General features: G+C 38.5%; 5 protein-coding genes across 5 annotated transcripts; 2 read left to right on the top strand and 3 right to left on the bottom strand.

The window, feature by feature from the left end:
- The first annotated feature begins 7025 nt into the window (after positions 1-7025).
- On the top strand, positions 7026-7783 carry LOC128298208 (ninjurin-2-like). Its single transcript, XM_053033953.1, has 3 exons — positions 7026-7144; positions 7217-7402; positions 7475-7783. The coding sequence occupies exons 1-3, from the start codon at positions 7055-7057 to the stop codon at positions 7658-7660; spliced, it is 462 nt and encodes a 153-aa protein (XP_052889913.1). The 5' UTR covers positions 7026-7054; the 3' UTR covers positions 7661-7783.
- Positions 7784-8974: 1191 nt separating this feature from the next.
- LOC128296819 (transcriptional adapter 3) lies at positions 8975-11974 on the bottom strand. Its single transcript, XM_053032307.1, has 4 exons — positions 11427-11974; positions 10676-11360; positions 9769-10165; positions 8975-9700 (listed from the first exon to the last, which is right to left on the bottom strand). The coding sequence occupies exons 1-4, from the start codon at positions 11686-11688 to the stop codon at positions 9536-9538; spliced, it is 1509 nt and encodes a 502-aa protein (XP_052888267.1). The 5' UTR covers positions 11689-11974; the 3' UTR covers positions 8975-9535.
- A 441-nt stretch (positions 11975-12415) lies between these two features.
- On the bottom strand, positions 12416-13678 carry LOC128297887 (uncharacterized). Its single transcript, XM_053033601.1, has 4 exons — positions 13444-13678; positions 13208-13368; positions 12929-13139; positions 12416-12862 (listed from the first exon to the last, which is right to left on the bottom strand). The coding sequence occupies exons 1-4, from the start codon at positions 13513-13515 to the stop codon at positions 12770-12772; spliced, it is 537 nt and encodes a 178-aa protein (XP_052889561.1). The 5' UTR covers positions 13516-13678; the 3' UTR covers positions 12416-12769.
- A 243-nt stretch (positions 13679-13921) lies between these two features.
- Positions 13922-15374, bottom strand: LOC128309641 (histone H1-like). Its single transcript, XM_053046075.1, has one exon. The coding sequence runs from the start codon at positions 15277-15279 to the stop codon at positions 14551-14553; it is 729 nt and encodes a 242-aa protein (XP_052902035.1). The 5' UTR covers positions 15280-15374; the 3' UTR covers positions 13922-14550.
- Positions 15375-17571: 2197 nt separating this feature from the next.
- Positions 17572-18493, top strand: LOC128310108 (histone H1-like). Its single transcript, XM_053046660.1, has one exon. It carries the CDS (start codon positions 17667-17669, stop codon positions 18393-18395), a length of 729 nt encoding a protein of 242 aa, XP_052902620.1. The 5' UTR covers positions 17572-17666; the 3' UTR covers positions 18396-18493.
- The last annotated feature ends 890 nt before the right edge of the window (positions 18494-19383 follow it).

The following is a 19383-nucleotide window of genomic DNA, read 5'->3' on the forward strand; positions in this document are numbered from 1 at the left end:
GCGGACAATGTCTATTCAACGCTTCATGTCTAGCACAGTTACACCATGAGTGATAATAATGGTCATATCTCGATGCAACGCATCTCTGAATGCTGACTTTGATACCGTCAAAGTACATTAGGATTTCACAACGAGATATACTACTAACTTCAACATTCACCTATTACCAGAGCCGGTCAGTACGCAACAGGCAAACAGAATTGAACTACTCGCAGAAGAGATTAAACATCATCACGAGCTCATTTATATTAGGCTAAGGTAATATTGGATGTATGAAGGCATCCTTGGAGCAATACTGATGTTAATATATACACGACACTTTCTATACTCTGAACTTCCAAACAAACTGTACGGATCAAATAATTTAACACTTTTATGGCTTTTTCTGACTGCAGTGCGAGCAGTTCTGATTATGTTTTTAACAAAATAAAACCTAGGTAAAATATCAATTAAATAAATAATTTTCAAATACATAAAAAACATTGTTTCAGAAAGTATAAAAAAATTAACAAATTCGTGCTTTTACAAACATTGTTACACATTTTTCAAAAGGTCGTGATTTGTTCCGTGTATCATGTAAACACTATATAATCACTTAGGATATTCCTTTTTTATAAACCGCGAGTTAACAATGAAAACAGTTAACAGTCATGTTAACTACTAAAAAAAGTTAAATTAAACGTATTAAATATTTATGATTAATAGTTAGAATGAAGGAATTCAACTGGTTAAATCGAACAAGATAATATCCCAGTTTTAACCTAATGAATGTATGAAATACCCAACTTATGATAAAATCACGCATTTCAAGCAACAACTAAATATCGATTTAAAATATTAGGTTTAACACCTTTTAATTGCCTTTCTTTTCAACTTAATTTACCACTTAGTGTATGATTGCTATTATTCCAGCGATTTGAACGTGACGGAGTGTATGTTTGTTACTTTAGGTGATTATTTTTCGTTATGTTACCTGCACAGTTTCAACCGCTTAATTTGTTGAATGGAAATGGAAATATACCTCACAACTTGGCTCAATCCGGCTGTTTAAACGCAACCGAGGGCTTCGCATTGGGCATATTTGTATGCATAATTAAGTAGACCAAATACCGAAACCTCAAATGGAGAGAGAAAAAAAGTAATCAAAGCACACCAGGATGAACCTGACCAGCAGTAAGAATCGAAATGCTCCTTAGAGACTTTATGAGCGGCCCACAGTCAGTGTCCGGAAACTCCATAGACGTAAAGCTCAATTAAAATGGCTGCTAGTGGCAGCAAGAGCTAGCAGTGTGCGTTGAGCTTGACTTGCTGGACAGAAGCAAGGTGCCTAATGTTGCTACACTTGAATGAAGGCTCAATAATTGCTCAAACACCCACAAGAAGTTTGTTAGTGAACCAGATGCAATATCCTTGCTTGGGATGTACCGTAACCTTTTCTACACAGCGATACTATACAAGCCGTTTCGGAAAGCATGCACACGAAACAAACAGAACGAACGACGGGAAACAGAGCAAACGTAAAAAGCCGGGAAATGCGAGAAAATCACTGCAGGAAACATGAGCAATAACAGTAAACTAATCCGTGGCATTTATTTTCATTTTAGTTGCAATCGGGCCCACACCTGAAAACAACATAAATTCTTAAGAGTTTCCCGACACCTTGAAAGTGTATTGAAAAAAACGTGGAAACAGAGGATATTTTGTATAGTTTTTATTTTCCTTTTTTTTGCATTCCATCACCTGGTAATCAGTTTGGTGCGTGGCCATCTTTAGTATATATATATATATATATATATAGCAATATGAATTGTATGATACGAAGTAATAATTAATAAGTTTCATAAAAATATATAACCATAAGAATGTGTTTTTGCACTAAATTCGAAGAAATTAAAAAAATTCAAAACATTGTTGGTAAAAAATAAAAAATTGTATTTTTATACATCAGATTTTTGTCTTTTGAATATGCCTAAATGAAAAAATAGTACTCCATCCCACTATTTCCTGTATTTCTGTAATGTACCTGAACGCGACAATTAATGCATTAACAAATAGTTATCAGTTGAAACTCATCATACTTTTCGTTATTGGACGTTGTTTCTCAGCAGCAATTACATATCTATCTATATGAATATAACCTACAACATAGGCGATTTTACAACGTTGCAATGCTTCAGAATATCAACAGGCACCCTTTGCTACCGCTTGTCTGTACTGTATAGCGTACTGGCGAGCCAAAGGTTCCATCTCCGAAACAAATCATTCCTCCTGATGACGCAGAACGGATCTCGATTCACGCATCTAGCGAAAGATGAGAAGTACAATATTGTACAATTTTGTTTTCATTCCGCTTTATATTTATTCATCCCGCAAGAGTGCCCTACTGCTGCTAACACGGTTGCAAATATAAACCTGTGCTCCTTTGCGTAGCGCACAACCCGACAGATACAAACTGCTAAGATATAACTACCGGGAGAGAAAGAAAATAAAGAATCACACCCGCACAGACGAACCGTGGATGGTTCGGAAATAGAGACATTTGGGACATGTCATAAGAAAGACACAAGTCCTAGTTTGCGTGAAAGGACATCTCCCTAAAGGGAAGAAAATTTGCTTTTCCATGTACAGTGTCAGGCGGTGGCACCGCGTGGTCGATGTTTCTATTTCATGAATATATTTATTTCTCGTTTGCAGCCGCCAGAGGGTAGGAGAACTTACGGCTGGAGCCGTGGTTAAGGTACTATTTAAGACAGAAAAACATATAGTCTTCAAGAATCATTGTAATGAAATTGGTGTCCTCCGTCCGAGCTCGGCATCTGTAATGTACGACCTTATTTTACTAATACTTTAGAGTGCGGTTTGCGGTTTGCGGTTGGCATTGCAAAGAAGTTTTAAGATTCGACGAGTGTGCACTCATTTGACTTATCAAAATTTACTAGTGCTTTCAAGCGTTAATTGAACTTGATTCAAGTTCGAAATAATAAAAAAATATAATAGTCCGATTTACACCACCTTCACTTACCGTGTTCAGCAACGGTATTGGTTTCCCCTTTAACCTAATGCTACTTGAATCCCAATTTACACTAAAACATATCGATTTGGGGTACAGCGAGTAGCCGAATGAAGCAAGCTGTTGTAATCGAAGCATGTGATTTCTATGCTCGAATACATTCATGCACGGTGAAAGCTACAAAGATGAAGTTCGGTGGTGTATGCAACCAACAGCTGATTTGCTGATTTCATTTAAATTTTATACCCTCGCTGAATGTTGAATCTAAGCTAACCTTACTGAACCCTGACTGTTCTGAGGGTGCACACAACCGGTAGCTTTCAACAGCCCCTAGTAGTTTGGACAAATGCCAGTCGTGTGAGGAATCTTTTGCACTGGATGCTGTATTCGCACCTGGTTAACATTAGCGACCAGACCTATCCTTGCGGGTTGTTGAAATATTCCACAAACGTGACGGCTGGATGCTAAATTGCAAGGCAAATGTTCTAGTACGGTTCTATGGCTCTTGTGTGGAATTCCATGGCGCAAGAAATGGTGTAGATTTCCAAGAATTAATTTTCCTGATGAATGTAATATATTGATAGAGATATTTTTAAACTTCACTGATTTCAAGTTTGGAGATTTCTTTCGTATTTTTCATTATGAGAATATTTCCAGACAAGAGAGTTATGTATACAAATTAATACATAAATAAAAACATCCATAAGTATCTAGCAAGTTGAGGTAAAAACTTGTTGGAACTTAAAAAAAGTAAGTAATGTATCGTGAAAAAAAAACATGTATTTGTCACAAATCGACTGTTTGATTACTGCAATCATCGTTTTGCTCACATTGTGACCCAGTGAGCTTCACCAGAGACTAATTTGTTTTTATTTTATTTAAAAACAAGCAAAATCATCGTAACTTCATGGTCGATATCGTACAAAGAGTACGGAATGGAAGGAGTACAGATAAATAAAAATAGTCTATAACGTTCATCCTACGTCGTTGTCGGACACTATACCAAAGCTCCAGGCAACCATTGCGCCTGGAACAGCACAATTTCCACCAGGATAGTGACAAATTTCCACAATAACGTTTAGGGCATCGTAACCGAACAGAAATTGTAGGGATGCATTTTCATTATAAAAATCTCAGCTTAACGTTGCAGCAGCTTGTGCAATCTTGTACAACATGTATTCCGTCTATCGCTGCGTGATACTTTGTTTGGCTGGGGTTGCTTGTGGTGTCCAACATCGTTCGCTACAACAGCTACAGCAGTGCCCCACATAAAGGACACATTTCAATGGACAACAATAACTAACCAAATTACAATTGCATAATGTTGGCCTTGTCAAATTGATTTTTTATATGTAATATATAAAGAAACCTTGTAATCACAAAATATAATGTCAACATTACTTTAATCTTTTCCTTAATGTACATACTATTCCTAAATGTACATAAAAAAATAATGCATAAGCCTTAATAATGTATTTGTGTACCAAGAGCATATTGCTAAAAAACTGAACCTGGCAAGTATGTTATGTATAAACTGTAAACTGCATCTGATCTAAATGTAAATCCGATGCATGAAATTTTAAAATTCAATTAAAGTGAAACCTTGCATCAAAACAACCGTAGCAAATAGTTAAAAAAAAAATAAGATTAACACTGACCTAGACCTTAGTACTCGCTTTCAAAAATTTTCACCCATTTATTTGAGGATTAAAAGATTAAGAAAAAAAAGATGTCAATCTTGATGTCAATTGCCTAGAAAAGATGTCAATCTTGATCAACCTATCCTATCCCTAACCATCACTAAATCCTATAAATTTAACAAAAAATCGTGGAAACAGGTTTATTGATGTTAATCATTATGACAGATGAACTATTGTGCTCTACTACTCACTCTACATTGCACGTCGCTAGTTAAGTACCGGTAGCTAGAGCTGTGCTCTTCCCACTCGCGCGAAACATGCATTGTCCGAGTTCCCCACAGGTAGTACAATTTAAGAACGCTTTTATTGCCCGAGTCCCTCTCGGGCAAAGTGGTTAATGGTTAAAAATTAAAACTATTAAAACATAATTAAAGAAATCTAAATTTGTTTATTCTAAGACTCAATGAAAGATGAGTGTATAAATTAGTACAAAAACTACTCTATGAGAAATCTCACTTAAGTACACATGATGTTTCAATAGTGTAAAAAAATAACAAGAATAGCCAGCGTTGCACTGGTACACGGAATATCAAAATCGATTCCACCATTGGGACAACCTTTCCAAAATGATACAACAAGTTCTTTTTGGCTTCATCGCCATCTACCCACTCAGTGGAACCGTAGAAACAGTTCAAGCAACTGCAAGAAATCGCGAGAAGCTTTTTTGCGCATAACCAATAGTTTTCTCGTTCCTATAAAGGGCAAAGCATCGTTATGCATCTGAAATATACATGAAGCATTCACTTCGGTTGTACACGTTCACGGTTTAGCAGAGACGAGAACGCAACTAAATTTAAATTGTGGAAGCTTGCCACATTAATGAAACAGGATAGATTAGTTCAATGGAGTTTGTCCTTTTTGACAAGCTTTTTTGAATGGATAAATGACCAACCATATTTCTATATAAAACAATTTTACATTATATAGAAAAAATAATTGAAACAAAATCCGTTAACATCAAGTAAAAGCTTTACACATAGACAACAAACAATATTGCTCATAATGTTCGATTACAACAGAGTATATGATACGTTCTGTCATTTTTACTGTACTAATAAAAATGGGGCGGTCCGGTGACATGATGGTAGCGGCGCCGGTCTGCACACGACAGGAACGGTCCAAAATCCCATCCGGACAAATCCTACGTACGCAGGACTTTGACTATCCAGCGACGGGGAATTAAAGTTACAGCAAAGCAGAAATGGTGGCAGGTCTAGATCTCACCTCTTGAGGTTGTTGTGCCGATAAAGAAGAATAACACTATAATATAATAATAACCACGAAAACATCAAATATACAAGTAACATTAATCTGAAAAATTTTCAAGAACACCCAACAGAACCAAGTTCTCATTGATTGTGGTGAACTGGAAGTAAATAATAGTTATGCTGTATACAGCTTTCGAAAACCGAAAACCGAAAAGCATAAGCATAAATAGATAGCAAATAGATCTTAAAAACTAATTGAAAACTATAAACCACTTTACTTAAACACGTTTCTACTCTTACCGTTTATAATCCTATTTTAGATGTTAGTTCCGATAGATATGGTCCGTATATGAAGAACACTCATGCACAACGAGCAGCAGGAACTGTTCATCACTCCAGCTAGTTAAATAACCGAGAATATCTCCATTTCGTAGGGATTAATTAATAATGCGCTAATGCATTCCTTCACTCACCAATTCACTACCGTACCCGAATAAACTACGTTTTCGACTGTATGCGTCTTTACACTTTTACAAGCAGATAAAGAAAAACAATCTCCGGCGGGCAAAATATCTTCTCAAATCCATTCAACAAATTGAACTGACCACATATTAGTGGACGATCATTCTTCTTTGACAATTTGGGAAAAACAACAACCTACCAAAGAACCGACGCGACCCAAAAGACCGTCTTTAAAGGAACATGCGCAGTTCTTGCTGTGACAACTAAATCCCTCTAGAATCGATGATTTTAAAAAACGCACCACGAAATACTGCACGAGCATTTCAAACCAACCGTTAAACTACCGTTAGCGCTAAACTTACGTTAAATGTAAAATTACATTGTCCTCAATATTTCTCCTTTGTATCGTTTATCAAAGACGATAGATAACAATTTAAAGTATGTGAAACCAAAACAGTGCCAACGGAATGGCAGTCGTCATTTGTGGGCGTCGTGTAAGTGGGCTATCACACTTTTGTTAGTTGTTCTCCAAAACATCATCTTTGAGACGCGTGACATTATCTTGGAAAGATAAGATTATATTAAAAAGGTTATTGAAAATATTTCATTGGGGACGCGTGCTTTCAGTAGGTAATTGCACAATTAGAGCCACAGCCGCTACCGATAGAGAAGGTATGGCAAACAATAAATTAGGAGAACAGTCCACCAAAAACCAAGATTCTGGACGGCCTGTAGATAGCCCGGACATATCTGCGAAGGATATAGTAAGTAATTGAAGAACTAAGTAAACACTTACCATCAAGCTCTGAATACATTTTCTTTTTCTCCCATTTCAGTTTCAGAGCATCAAGGGTCTGAATCTTAACAGCTATGCAACGCGAAAATCGATTGCACAAGGCATGCTTGACCTTGCGCTACTCACCGCCAATGCTTCACAATTGAAGTACATTTTGACCGTGGGAGAGGCACATCAATTTTACCACTTTCTACTCGTCCTAATCATTGTATCGATTTCACTTCAGGTAAGTTTGCGTTTAAGCGTTTCACAATAGTTCAGATTTTTGTGTTCAGAAAAATTCTCGTTTAATTTTCAGATATTTCAAGCCCTGCTGATTATCGTTCTGGCCGTTGTTTTCGACATTAATAAGGTGGAAGAACAAAAGCGTTCGGATATTGTTAACAATGTATTGATTGCATTCACAGTGATCAGCGTAGTAGTCAACGTGATAATAAGTGCCTTCGATATGAAATCTCAATCGGATGTTTTAAAGCAAAGTTAAGTTATGTAAATCTATTTCTACACATTTAATCCCTTACCCTGTCAAAATAGAACAATTATTTTTAAAAACTTACGATGTGTAATGTACTGATTGTAACATGGATTGGCAGACGACGACCGTCGACAGTGACCGATTTACAGGACTCTTGCAGCAAACACTAATAAAAACGTTGCTCGAAAAATGGTAACCGTTTTTTATGGCCGTTTGCAGTCAGTCTGTTTTGCCTAGAAGTTAAGTTAAGTTAAGTTAGAAGGATTTGATTCTATGTTTAAGTTTTACCCTAAAAGCATTGCCCTTTGACCTAACACAGGGTGTTAGGTCTTAGAATCACTTAGATCTTGAATTTCATCATGAGATTTTGTTGCAATTTACGGTCACGTTTGACACTGATCACGCTAGATTATGTCCGAAATATCAGACCATGTAAAATTTCTTCACTTCGGTAAGACGCCTGCCGTTCGAAGCTATAACAGAAAAATTATTTCAAACTATCATGGTGTTTCATACGTTATTGTCTCATAAAAACGCTGGATATTTTTTTTGTTATAATTAATGCAGGCACGCCGGACAAGTAAAAAAAAACATTATTTTGGCGTAATTTTGAAATGAGCGCTTATTTTCCCTTCGCCGGTCCCTTTTATCCTTTTTCTAGTCCTGGATGGCCAGTGACCCTCGATCGAACCCATTCCCCATTTCCCCATTCTAACAATAATAACCATTTTTTTGTTATTAAAATTCGGTCCGATCAAACCCGACCTCATATTGCTCGACGACAACAATGGCATCTACGTGTAAGCGTTACTACCAACCATAATTTGAATAGCGATGAGTTGTCCACAATTCAGCAGGGAATTCATAAGTGCATACGTTTTGGACAATGTTTGCTATTTCTTGTCTTAAGTGGCTTCCAGTTACTGTAGTTTTAACCCATGCAGCCCACTGGATGTACAGTTTGGAAACCCCTGCCCTGCACCACATATCCTTAGTGGCCACTTATAATTTAGGGTCTAAAGGCATTTTCATCCCTTTTCATTTTCATACTCTGTTACATCCGGGAGTGGGGAAAGTATAGTCAAAGAGGAGATCACGACAAAGTCCGCATATGATACATAAAACATACGGTTCATTTTGAATAACTAAAGTTTCTTTGTTAATACTAGCATGCTAACGCAATGGATCTTAAACTTATAACATTTGCGAAAGGTTTCACTATAAAATATTTGCTTATGTCTGCAAGGACATGCTTCGAAAATGGAATAAACTATATTCATTGCAACACAAATATGTAGCGAAGGCAGAATTGTGAGTTACCATACTTACTCATCAAGCGTTATTTTTTATTTTCCGGTTTCGATCGTCCTACCAAATGTAACATTCTAGGACGTATAATCACGTCTATGTTGTCGATATCAACAGTTAACCCAGAACCCAAGAAGACGGCTTCAAGGATATAATCAACTATATGAACGTCACGTTAGTGTAAATCGCCATTTGTTTGCTGAACTCGCTTTTATACCATTCGTTTCCATCATAATATTGGATTTTGCTTTGTTATTTTCCACCTCGTAATTTTTCGCTGTGTTGAGCATGACACCTAATGTCATCAGCGTATGCCACTACCCCAATTATAAATGTTCTCCAACAATTCAAAATCAACTGGATTTTACCTGTCATGTTTTAGATGCAAAACAAAACATACTCATTTAGCATTTACCTATATTGTTCAAATGAATGCACACATATCGATTTAGAAATTCGAATTTATATAGAAAATAAAATTAATCACCTTCAATTGAATGAGTAATATCGATATACTATTGAATTTGCATTTTGCGTACAAAGTAAAACTAGCAAATTTAGCATTTAATTAAATAATTAATTCGTAGTTCTACCAAATGGACCATGCACAGGCATAAGTTCTAACTGATCTGAAAGACGTTTTTGTTCCTCGGTTAACCGATAAACTTCATCTCTTTCTTGTTTGGTCAACGTTCTACGTTTAAGTCTCGCTGCAATCACCTTCTGATATGTGTCCGTTATCTGAAATGTCAAAGAACAAAAGATTGTAAGCCGAATACAACAAAACCAAACCTATTCAAAACCGTTACCTCTTGATCAACCCGATCCAGCTTCCGTTTGACTTCAATCCGTTTCATTTCATCTTTTGCCATCGATTGTAGTTTACGGATTTCGTTCGAATTATATTCCGCTATAACTGCAAGTTCGGTGCGGACACGGTTGATTTCGGAAAGAATTTCATCATCCTGCTGGCTTTTTGGCATGTCATCTGCATCAAGAATGCCTTGCTCGATTAACTCTCTGCGGAGCCTTCGCTCAATACTTATTCCATTTTTAAGCAATGCGACGGCACTGCGGGCATGATTGCTATGCGTTGCGTCTGAGCTACTGTTACTGTTTTCATTACTACTACAGTCAGGATGCAGGTTCTCTTCCATCAATGCCGATACGAGTCTTTGAGTCAGCGGACCAGTGATCCCTTCTCCCCTGCAAGTAATGGATACAGTAATCAAAAAATTAATACTAATATAATCAATTAAAATAATATTAATAGTAATCAGATAAGCGACATAAATCATTTAGGCAATTATAAACCGCCCAAGTGGATTACAGAGTACTTTGATAGCAATAACACGATCTTGCTTAAACTAAACTTACTTAAACTTAGTATAAAAAATGTGATCAAAACGGAACACTCTAGGAAAGCTGAATTAGAATTTTCTTTAAAAAGTAATCAATTAGTAATTAGGTTAAGTGAGATTAGATTTAGAGGTGATGTATTGATAGCGGCATCGGTCTTCACATTTCAGGACCGGTTCAAAATCCTATTGCTGGGAGAGAAAATTACTTTATTTTATATTATTATATTACTTAACACTGAATACAGTGCAATGCGTAATTGTTGCATTTTTCTTATTTGATTTTTATAAATTATTTTGAGATTGATTTTATGCATAGAACCGGAATAGAACACTATAATGTGAGATATTTACTTACATTATCTTTTCTTTTTTGCTTGTATCGCCGTTTGTCAGGGTTTTGGACTTAGATTTGGATCCAACCGAATTTGCTACACCATCCTGTTCTTCTTTTATATCATCAGCTGCCCATTGAGTGCTGTAATGCGGACCTAGTTCCGGTATGGGCGGAATCAGTGGCCCTGAATATTCCTCCAACAGATCATCCAAAAGCTTTAAATCTTCGTGCGAAATCGGCATACAGTATGGTTCTACCGAGAGCCAAAATTTGTTAGGTGTATCATTTTTTGGCACGATCGGTTTAGTGCTATCACTGCTCAAATGTTGTAGATGATGATTCTGAGGCAGGAACGGAACCGCATCCATGCTGTCATCCGTATTTTGTGACGGTGCCGGAGATGGTGGCACAAGAGTGGACGAGTGCTTCATCTTTGATATCTTCATCTGATGACCAAACAACTTCCCGGCACTTTCTCGCAATTTTTGTTTCTCCTCCAAGCGCTTTCGCTTTCCCGGCGATGCAGGTGCCCGTTCTAAATGCTTTCCTTTGCGTTCGCGACGCTCGTCTGCTTTGTCAATCGTTTCCAGTTCCGCTTTTAAAACCCGAGATCGTAGTGCAACCGTTGACAGAAGCAATTCCAGTTCCAATTGAATGGTATCTAAATCTTCTGCCGGTATCAACTCTTCTGTTGTATTCGCCAACGCTAGTCGAGGTACAAATTACACATTTGAGCATAAAACTAACAAAATAACTGTATGCAATATCTTACCTACGGTATACTTTGGTAACACTCTCGCGTTGTCCAAAGTTTTGATGTGAGGAAACAGTACGGATTGATCGGGAGACCCGGGCGACGGAATGCTCGTAACCAGTGACGGTTTTACCGGCGGAAGCTTGCTACACCCTGGTCCAACACTGGCAGTGCTAGGAACGGATAACGCCCCGGCAGATACACCACCACTACCAGAGGGAAAACTGGCCCGATTTTTTGATGATAATGAAATTCGCTTCAGCAAACCTTTGTCCGTCATGATGCCGACTCCGAAAGTAGCACGACACGATCCAATTTGTTTACAAAAAGAACAACTCGTACAGTAAATACTCCACAATTATTGTTCTGCAGCAGCCCCCACTAACACTACGGCACAGGTTTGAACTGTATGCGACTTCCTAAAATTTCACGAATATCATCATTCCAGCAAGAAGGATTACCGTTGATTTTCTGCTTAATTGGTTACAGTCTTTGCAGTCAACGTTTGCGAAATGCGACTCAAATGTTTAGTGCAAGCCCAAACAAACCCAAGCATCTAGGTACCTTTTTCAGACCACCAAAGCTACAATTTCTGCTGAACATAACCACAAATGTCAAACTAAACGCCAAAGTCGTAACAAAAAACAGGGGCTTTGGCAGGGTTGCCAGTTCACTAGGAAATTATATGTTTATAATCAAAAGCGTTTTCACTGTTGTTTATCGTGAAACCCATATTTCTTCAGGAGTGTTACGATTCGTAATTACATCCGTTAAATTAAGCGCCTCATTTAAAATGATAAAAAGCAACGATCGAAATATTTTATTCATTGAGCGACAAATGGGAAAAATCAAAACGCAATCTCATGATATTTTTGTTTTCAAAAACGAGAATTGTTGAAGTTTTAGCAAAAAATAACACCACTGTGATGTCAGCTCATTAGACGAAAACTGATTATTTACAGCGTGCAAAAGAAACAGTGAACAGGAGTACATTTTTCATAGCGCTTTTTATATTCCTTAACAATATAGATTCGAAAGCTTCAAGTACAACAAGCTCGCTTCGATTTAATGCTTATCTGCTGTGGTATTCCGGCGTTTGTTCTTTTTTTCAATTTACACTTTTTTATGCATCGCTTACAAAATTTGATTATATGGTAATCTTAAGCCGACGATTAGAGCAATGATAGTAATAAACAGTTGATTCTGAGTATATCTCTACGTATGTCCATGCGTGCAGAAATTGTAATCGCCGATTATTCGTAATCGAATGCGACAAACCAGCAGACATTTCACGAACAAACAGAAGACCAACACAGTATAACGTGAACATAAATTTACAAATTCCGCTTGACGGCGTAATATTATGGAATTCGGAAAGGTACGACAAGATTTTCCGTATGGGTCACCTTTATCTCCGATACAGCAACATTAGCTTTTTGTACCATACTTTTAATCTGAAATTAAAACAGTATGGTGTATAGCGAATAGATGATTAATGTTCACATTGTTATTCAACATACCATGGCCAGATCGTCCGAAGCAATCGGTATGGAAGCTAACACTGGCTCTGGATTGGGTATATCCTTCAGCAGGCTTGAGTTCTCTGTCTGGTTCGGGTGGTTTACATTACTCCACTGCTGCTGTAGACGCTGTGTGTACAGCTTGATCCTATCGTTATACTCACTAGCCTCTAGCTTTTGCGTATCCATTGCTGCCACATCTATGATATTTCTACAACAAAAACACAAACCATTAGATACCTCATGCAGTAGAGCTAAAAGAAATGTATCGTCTAGTACTCAGAAGTTTCTTGTAAAATTTTTGCCAATGCTGACTGTTCATCTTTCTTGGGCACTGAATTGGGATACTCCTGCGTAAATGTATCGTTGTCCCGACGTACAGCTGGACTATTGCTAACAGGATCGGCTAGCAAATGAGTTCGTTCGCTTGGTTCGTTACCCTGGCAAAAAGAATACCAGAATTAGCAACAAAATTATTTGCATGCAAACAATACAGCCCACCAAATGCCTTCTACCTGAGTGGAAGAATCTTCTTGGCAAGTGAAACATCTGGAGGCATAACTCCACAGAGACCGAACACATTCCATGCTGAAGCCCTCTTTTCTTTTCTGTTTCCCGATTGGAGCTTCTATGAATGATCGCTTCGCAATAAGTGCGTTGAACGATAGCTGTGAACTCAAAACGATGACGAAAATAGTCGGAGAATGATAACCACTTCAATGAACAAGTAACGTAGCACTGACACTGCCGTCATCTTGCCGTGTTTTGTTTTGATACGAGATGTTAGGTGGCCTTTACACGTACAAAGAAAAGATTGAGTCCTGGCATGACACGCTGTTGCGTGCGATGTTTTTTTTCACTTAATGTTTTTGTTCACTTTCGCAACCTTCTTTAATATATTTTTCTTGCTTAAATTAAAAATAATATTTTTTTGTGAAAAGCATACATTCGAACAACATATGAATAATAATTATTACAAAAAAAGTACCTGTATTATCGGCATCCAGCCCTTTTATGCTTTATTCAATTTTCAATTCTATATTCGTAATTTGGTGTTCACCTTTCACAAGCTGGGCAACGCGGGTAATGTTCCATTCTTTTTAGTGTTACCAAATTTTTTTTTGTACCATCCCAAACATAAGTGTGTCCTTCTTTTTATTTGCATGTGGTTGATTTTTGAGGCATGGTGCGCGTAGTGTTTTACTACCCATAATTCCTATTTCTTCCACGTTCCATTTAACCATGGATTATAGAAAATAATGGAAAAAGCCAACTGCTTAGATACAGTTTAATAAGTTTATTAGCACAACGTACAGTACTTAACTTGAAGCTCCTATCTTCCTTAAAATTAACATGTATGTACATTCTTTACGTTCAAATACGAAACGTTACGTTTGTCAATAATATAAAATAAACTTTGTAACTTCATTGGAGTCGAGATCAAGGAATCTTAAAACGTTGTCCGCCCTTGACCAATTACACATTGGCCATACGAACGATTAATCCAAAATAACCTTTTAGTAATTCAAGCTGTAGTCCTGAAAAGGACTGTTGTTATAGGACACAAATCTGATGGCAGAGAGCACGTATTGTGCGTCTACCAACAATAGTAATCGCTGTTTTTACTTCTTGGCCGCAGTTGGCTTTTTCGCTGCCGCTGCGGGCTTCTTCTTGGCGGGCGCAGCGGCCTTCTTCGGCTTTGGCGTCTTCGGCTTTGGTGCTCCCGTCTTCTTCGAGGGCTTGGTCGCCTTCTGCTTTGGGGCTTTCACTGCTTTCTTTGCAACCTTTTTCGCTCCACTGGCTTTGGTGGCCGCTGCCGCCTTCGGTTTCTTGGCAGCAGTCGTGGCCTTAGCCTTCTTAGCAGCACCACCTTCCGCCTTCTTAGTTACTACCTTCTTCTTCTTCTCGCCAGCAGCCTTCTTGGTCACTGTCTTCTTCTTTTTATCGCCTGCCGAGGCCGATTTCTTCTTCTGCACTGCAGCCTTCTTCTTTTCCACCGCAGGCTTCTTGGCCTCCGCTGACAGCTTGAACGATCCCGACGCTCCAACGCCCTTCGTCTGCACCAGCTTGCCACTGGTCACGCCCGTCTTCAACGCCTTCTTGATGAACGGTCCCAGCTTGGCCACGTCAACCTTGTAGTTGGCCGACAGGTACTTCTTGATGGCCTGCAGTGATGAGCCGTTGCGCTCTTTCAACGCCTTGATGGCGGCCACGATCATCGTGTTTACCGGAGGATGCGTTGCTGGCTTCTTAAGCTTTTTGGGTCCTGCGGCGGCCTTCGCTTTCTTCGGGGGCTTGGCCACGGCAGCCGGAGCTGCTGCTGCTGGAACTTCAGCTACTGTATCAGCCATCGTTGTCTGCGCTACACACTTCGGTACGGTTCTCGCCTTGCTTTGGATTGGTTTGTTTTGTTTAGATTTGCGATTTCACTCACACCAATGTGACGTTTCACTTTTCCTCGATGCTTCGCGCCATGGATAGGCTACTCGAATCCCAAGTCTCGAAAGGTAAACACCACTCATCTAACGTTCACTGTCATGGCGTCGCAGTATGACAATTTTAAAATTACCTTTTCATAATTCCCCTCCAATCGCATTATTTTACTAAAACACTGCTTAATGTAACTACTGATTCTCATGCTCAAGATATCCAGCTGTCTAAAAACGGCCCCAGCTATGATGGTGGAATTGGTTTAGCTGCTGTAAATGGCAATGGAAGTATGGAAAAGCTCATTTTTCAATTGATGGTCCTGATAATATTGTAAATTATAGCTATTTGATACATTGTTCGATGATAAAAATGCACAGAAGGCGCTAGAGGAACATCTACACTCTCGGAAAACACACGGTTAGCTAAGCTGTGATACTTTTTTCGACCATAAATCTACCATCTAGATTGTGACTATCGAACCTGCAACGTCCCATTCTCAGCCAGCAGTACGGCGATGGTGAACAAGTTAAATTTATTTAATTTACACTATTCTTAATATATTTTCTATAATTTGGAGTCTTTGGATTGCTGGAAGTTTGGTTTTCTAAATAGAAAACATTGCAAATAAAGTATAAAGCGCTATTTCACGATATTTCCATCGAAAATCCATTTGCTTGCAATGGCTATGGTGGCGTCGTAGCCAACGTGAAAGAGAGTTAACGTTCAGTATGGATGAATGCAAAACTCAATAGAAAGAATGGATGGTATTTTAAAGATATTATTTTGTTGTCTAATGAACTTTTAAAGCCAATTAATCAAATTTAGTATAGTGTACAACTAGTTTAAATATCTTAATTGAGTTTCATTTAAGGTATATTTCATCGGACATTGTACCATTTATCATCTGCAGCATAGAACGTTGTATTGCTACTTGCAACGTTTTGATTTCGATATTATTTATTTGTGTATTATTTACGAAGTGTATTATTATTTGAATACACATTTGAACAACATTTTTAAAAAGTTGTAAAATGAAATATATGTACAACCTAAAAAAATACTTTCAGAATAATATGTACCTCACATACGCGTATTGCTTAATGGCCTAGTTTCGGATTGGTCATCCGGTAGCTTATCATGCACTATTTCCAGTTAACTTCAAAAATAATTATAGTTAATAAATCAAAAGTATGCTCATTAATTACCTATAGATGAACTGGAATATTTTAAAAATATGTTTCAATACTAAACTTTGTGATTAACCGATGCTGTCATCCAAATATCATCATACCAAATAACATCATCATACCAGAGATATCATCATACCAAAGAAAAACATGAATTATTCAAGATTCTTTTCAGTAGACTACTTTTGAGTCAGTTCCTTATTTAACATATTTGAAATAAATAACAAAGTTACAAAGAATGTGGTTTGGTTAAAAATGATATCACAAAAAAGAATATCAGTTCAAAGGACCACTACCTATACCATTCCGAACAAAGCGCCTCAGCGAAGCAACGCAATTGTACTACGACGCCACCATAGCCATTGCAAGCAAATGGATTTTCGATGGAAATATCGTGAAATAGCGCTTTATACTTTATTTGCAATGTTTTCTATTTAGAAAACCAAACTTCCAGCAATCCAAAGACTCCAAATTATAGAAAATATATTAAGAATAGTGTAAATTAAATAAATTTAACTAGTTCACCATCGCCGTACTGCTGGCTGAGAATGGGACGTTGCAGGTTCGATAGTCACAATCTAGATGGTAGATTTATGGTCGAAAAAAGTATCACAGCTTAGCTAACCGTGTGTTTTCCGAGAGTGTAGATGTTCCTCTAGCGCCTTCTGTGCATTTTTATCATCGAACAATGCATCAAATAGCTATAATTTACAATATTATCAGGACCATCAATTGAAAAATGAGCTTTTCCATACTTCCATTGCCATTTACAGCAGCTAAACCAATTCCACCATCATAGCTGGGGCCGTTTTTAGACAGCTGGATATCTTGAGCATGAGAATCAGTAGTTACATTAAGCAGTGTTTTAGTAAAATAATGCGATTGGAGGGGAATTATGAAAAGGTAATTTTAAAATTGTCATACTGCGACGCCATGACAGTGAACGTTAGATGAGTGGTGTTTACCTTTCGAGACTTGGGATTCGAGTAGCCTATCCATGGCGCGAAGCATCGAGGAAAAGTGAAACGTCACATTGGTGTGAGTGAAATCGCAAATCTAAACAAAACAAACCAATCCAAAGCAAGGCGAGAACCGTACCGAAGTGTGTAGCGCAGACAACGATGGCTGATACAGTAGCTGAAGTTCCAGCAGCAGCAGCTCCGGCTGCCGTGGCCAAGTCCCCGAAGAAAGCGAAGGCCGCCGCAGGACCCAAAAAGCTTAAGAAGCCAGCAACGCATCCTCCGGTAAACACGATGATCGTGGCCGCCATCAAGGCGTTGAAAGAGCGCAACGGCTCATCACTGCAGGCCATCAAGAAGTACCTGTCGGCCAACTACAAGGTTGACGTGGCCAAGCTGGGACCGTTCATCAAGAAGGCGTTGAAGACGGGCGTGACCAGTGGCAAGCTGGTGCAGACGAAGGGCGTTGGAGCGTCGGGATCGTTCAAGCTGTCAGCGGAGGCCAAGAAGCCTGCGGTGGAAAAGAAGAAGGCTGCAGTGCAGAAGAAGAAATCGGCCTCGGCAGGCGATAAAAAGAAGAAGACAGTGACCAAGAAGGCTGCTGGCGAGAAGAAGAAGAAGGTAGCAACTAAGAAGGCGGAAGGTGGTGCTGCTAAGAAGGCTAAGGCCACGACTGCTGCCAAGAAACCGAAGGCGGCAGCGGCCACCAAAGCCAGTGGAGCGAAAAAGGTTGCAAAGAAAGCAGTGAAAGCCCCAAAGCAGAAGGCGACCAAGCCCTCGAAGAAGACGGGAGCACCAAAGCCGAAGACGCCAAAGCCGAAGAAGGCCGCTGCGCCCGCCAAGAAGAAGCCCGCAGCGGCAGCGAAAAAGCCAACTGCGGCCAAGAAGTAAAAACAGCGATTACTATTGTTGGTAGACGCGCATTACGTGCTCTGCCATCAGATTTGTGTCCTATAACAACAGTCCTTTTCAGGACTACAACTTGATTTACAAAAGATATAACGGCTGACTTCTTTCGATACTGTGTGTGGCTACCTAATCAAATTCCTCAGTATATCAGGACTTTTCCATGATCTTTAACAACTAAATGTAACAGAGACGAATGAATTCTTTCGGAATTCAAAGTCTCTATAAGCCATATAACAACAACTGTGTGTGGCTGTGGTACTGTAGCTAGTAAAAGCCTAATTCGAAGGTTGTCATTAAGAATACCGCGATTTTGCTGCGGCTGGGTTGACTCGGGTTGAATCCTGTTTAGAAGAACAGACTGATTGGGCGAAATATTGCTGTGATGCAATCATAACAAGCCATAGACGGTTTATGGATCATTACTCATAAACTTATCATAAAAGATTTTTTCAATTTAAAATCGTGAATATCTTGTTTCAAGATGGCGCCATCATGCCTTGGTCATGTTCAGGGATCAATTAACTTCAGTTCATGTGCTGAAATGGGCAATTTGTTTGTGTTTAGGCAACATTAAATAATTACGTAATAATCGTTGGCGGTAAGCGGGAATAAATGCAACTCAGCAAATTGTATGTCAGGTGAGGAGATAAGGGTGGGATTGTACTTTAAAAAATTTTTTTGCTATGCACGCTTTTTAAGGACACTTGCCACTTTTATAAAAAAAAATATGTTCTTGTTTAAGCAATTTCATGAACATTGCGAAGATGCTTTCGATATCCAGTGGAACACACTACACTACACTAAAACAAAGCACATTTTATTTTTTGTAGCTAGCACTGTAGTCATAGGATTTTGACCTTTGGTGTTTGCTCGCTTATGTAAAATGGATACAGTGCCTACTACAGAACGTACATTGATTGCGGTACGTACCTCCAATGTGGAGAATATTGAAAATAATTATCGATAGATG

The sequence above is a fragment of the Anopheles moucheti genome, chromosome 2, assembly GCF_943734755.1.
Source record: "Anopheles moucheti chromosome 2, idAnoMoucSN_F20_07, whole genome shotgun sequence".
Taxonomy (NCBI): Eukaryota; Metazoa; Arthropoda; class Insecta; order Diptera; family Culicidae; genus Anopheles; species Anopheles moucheti.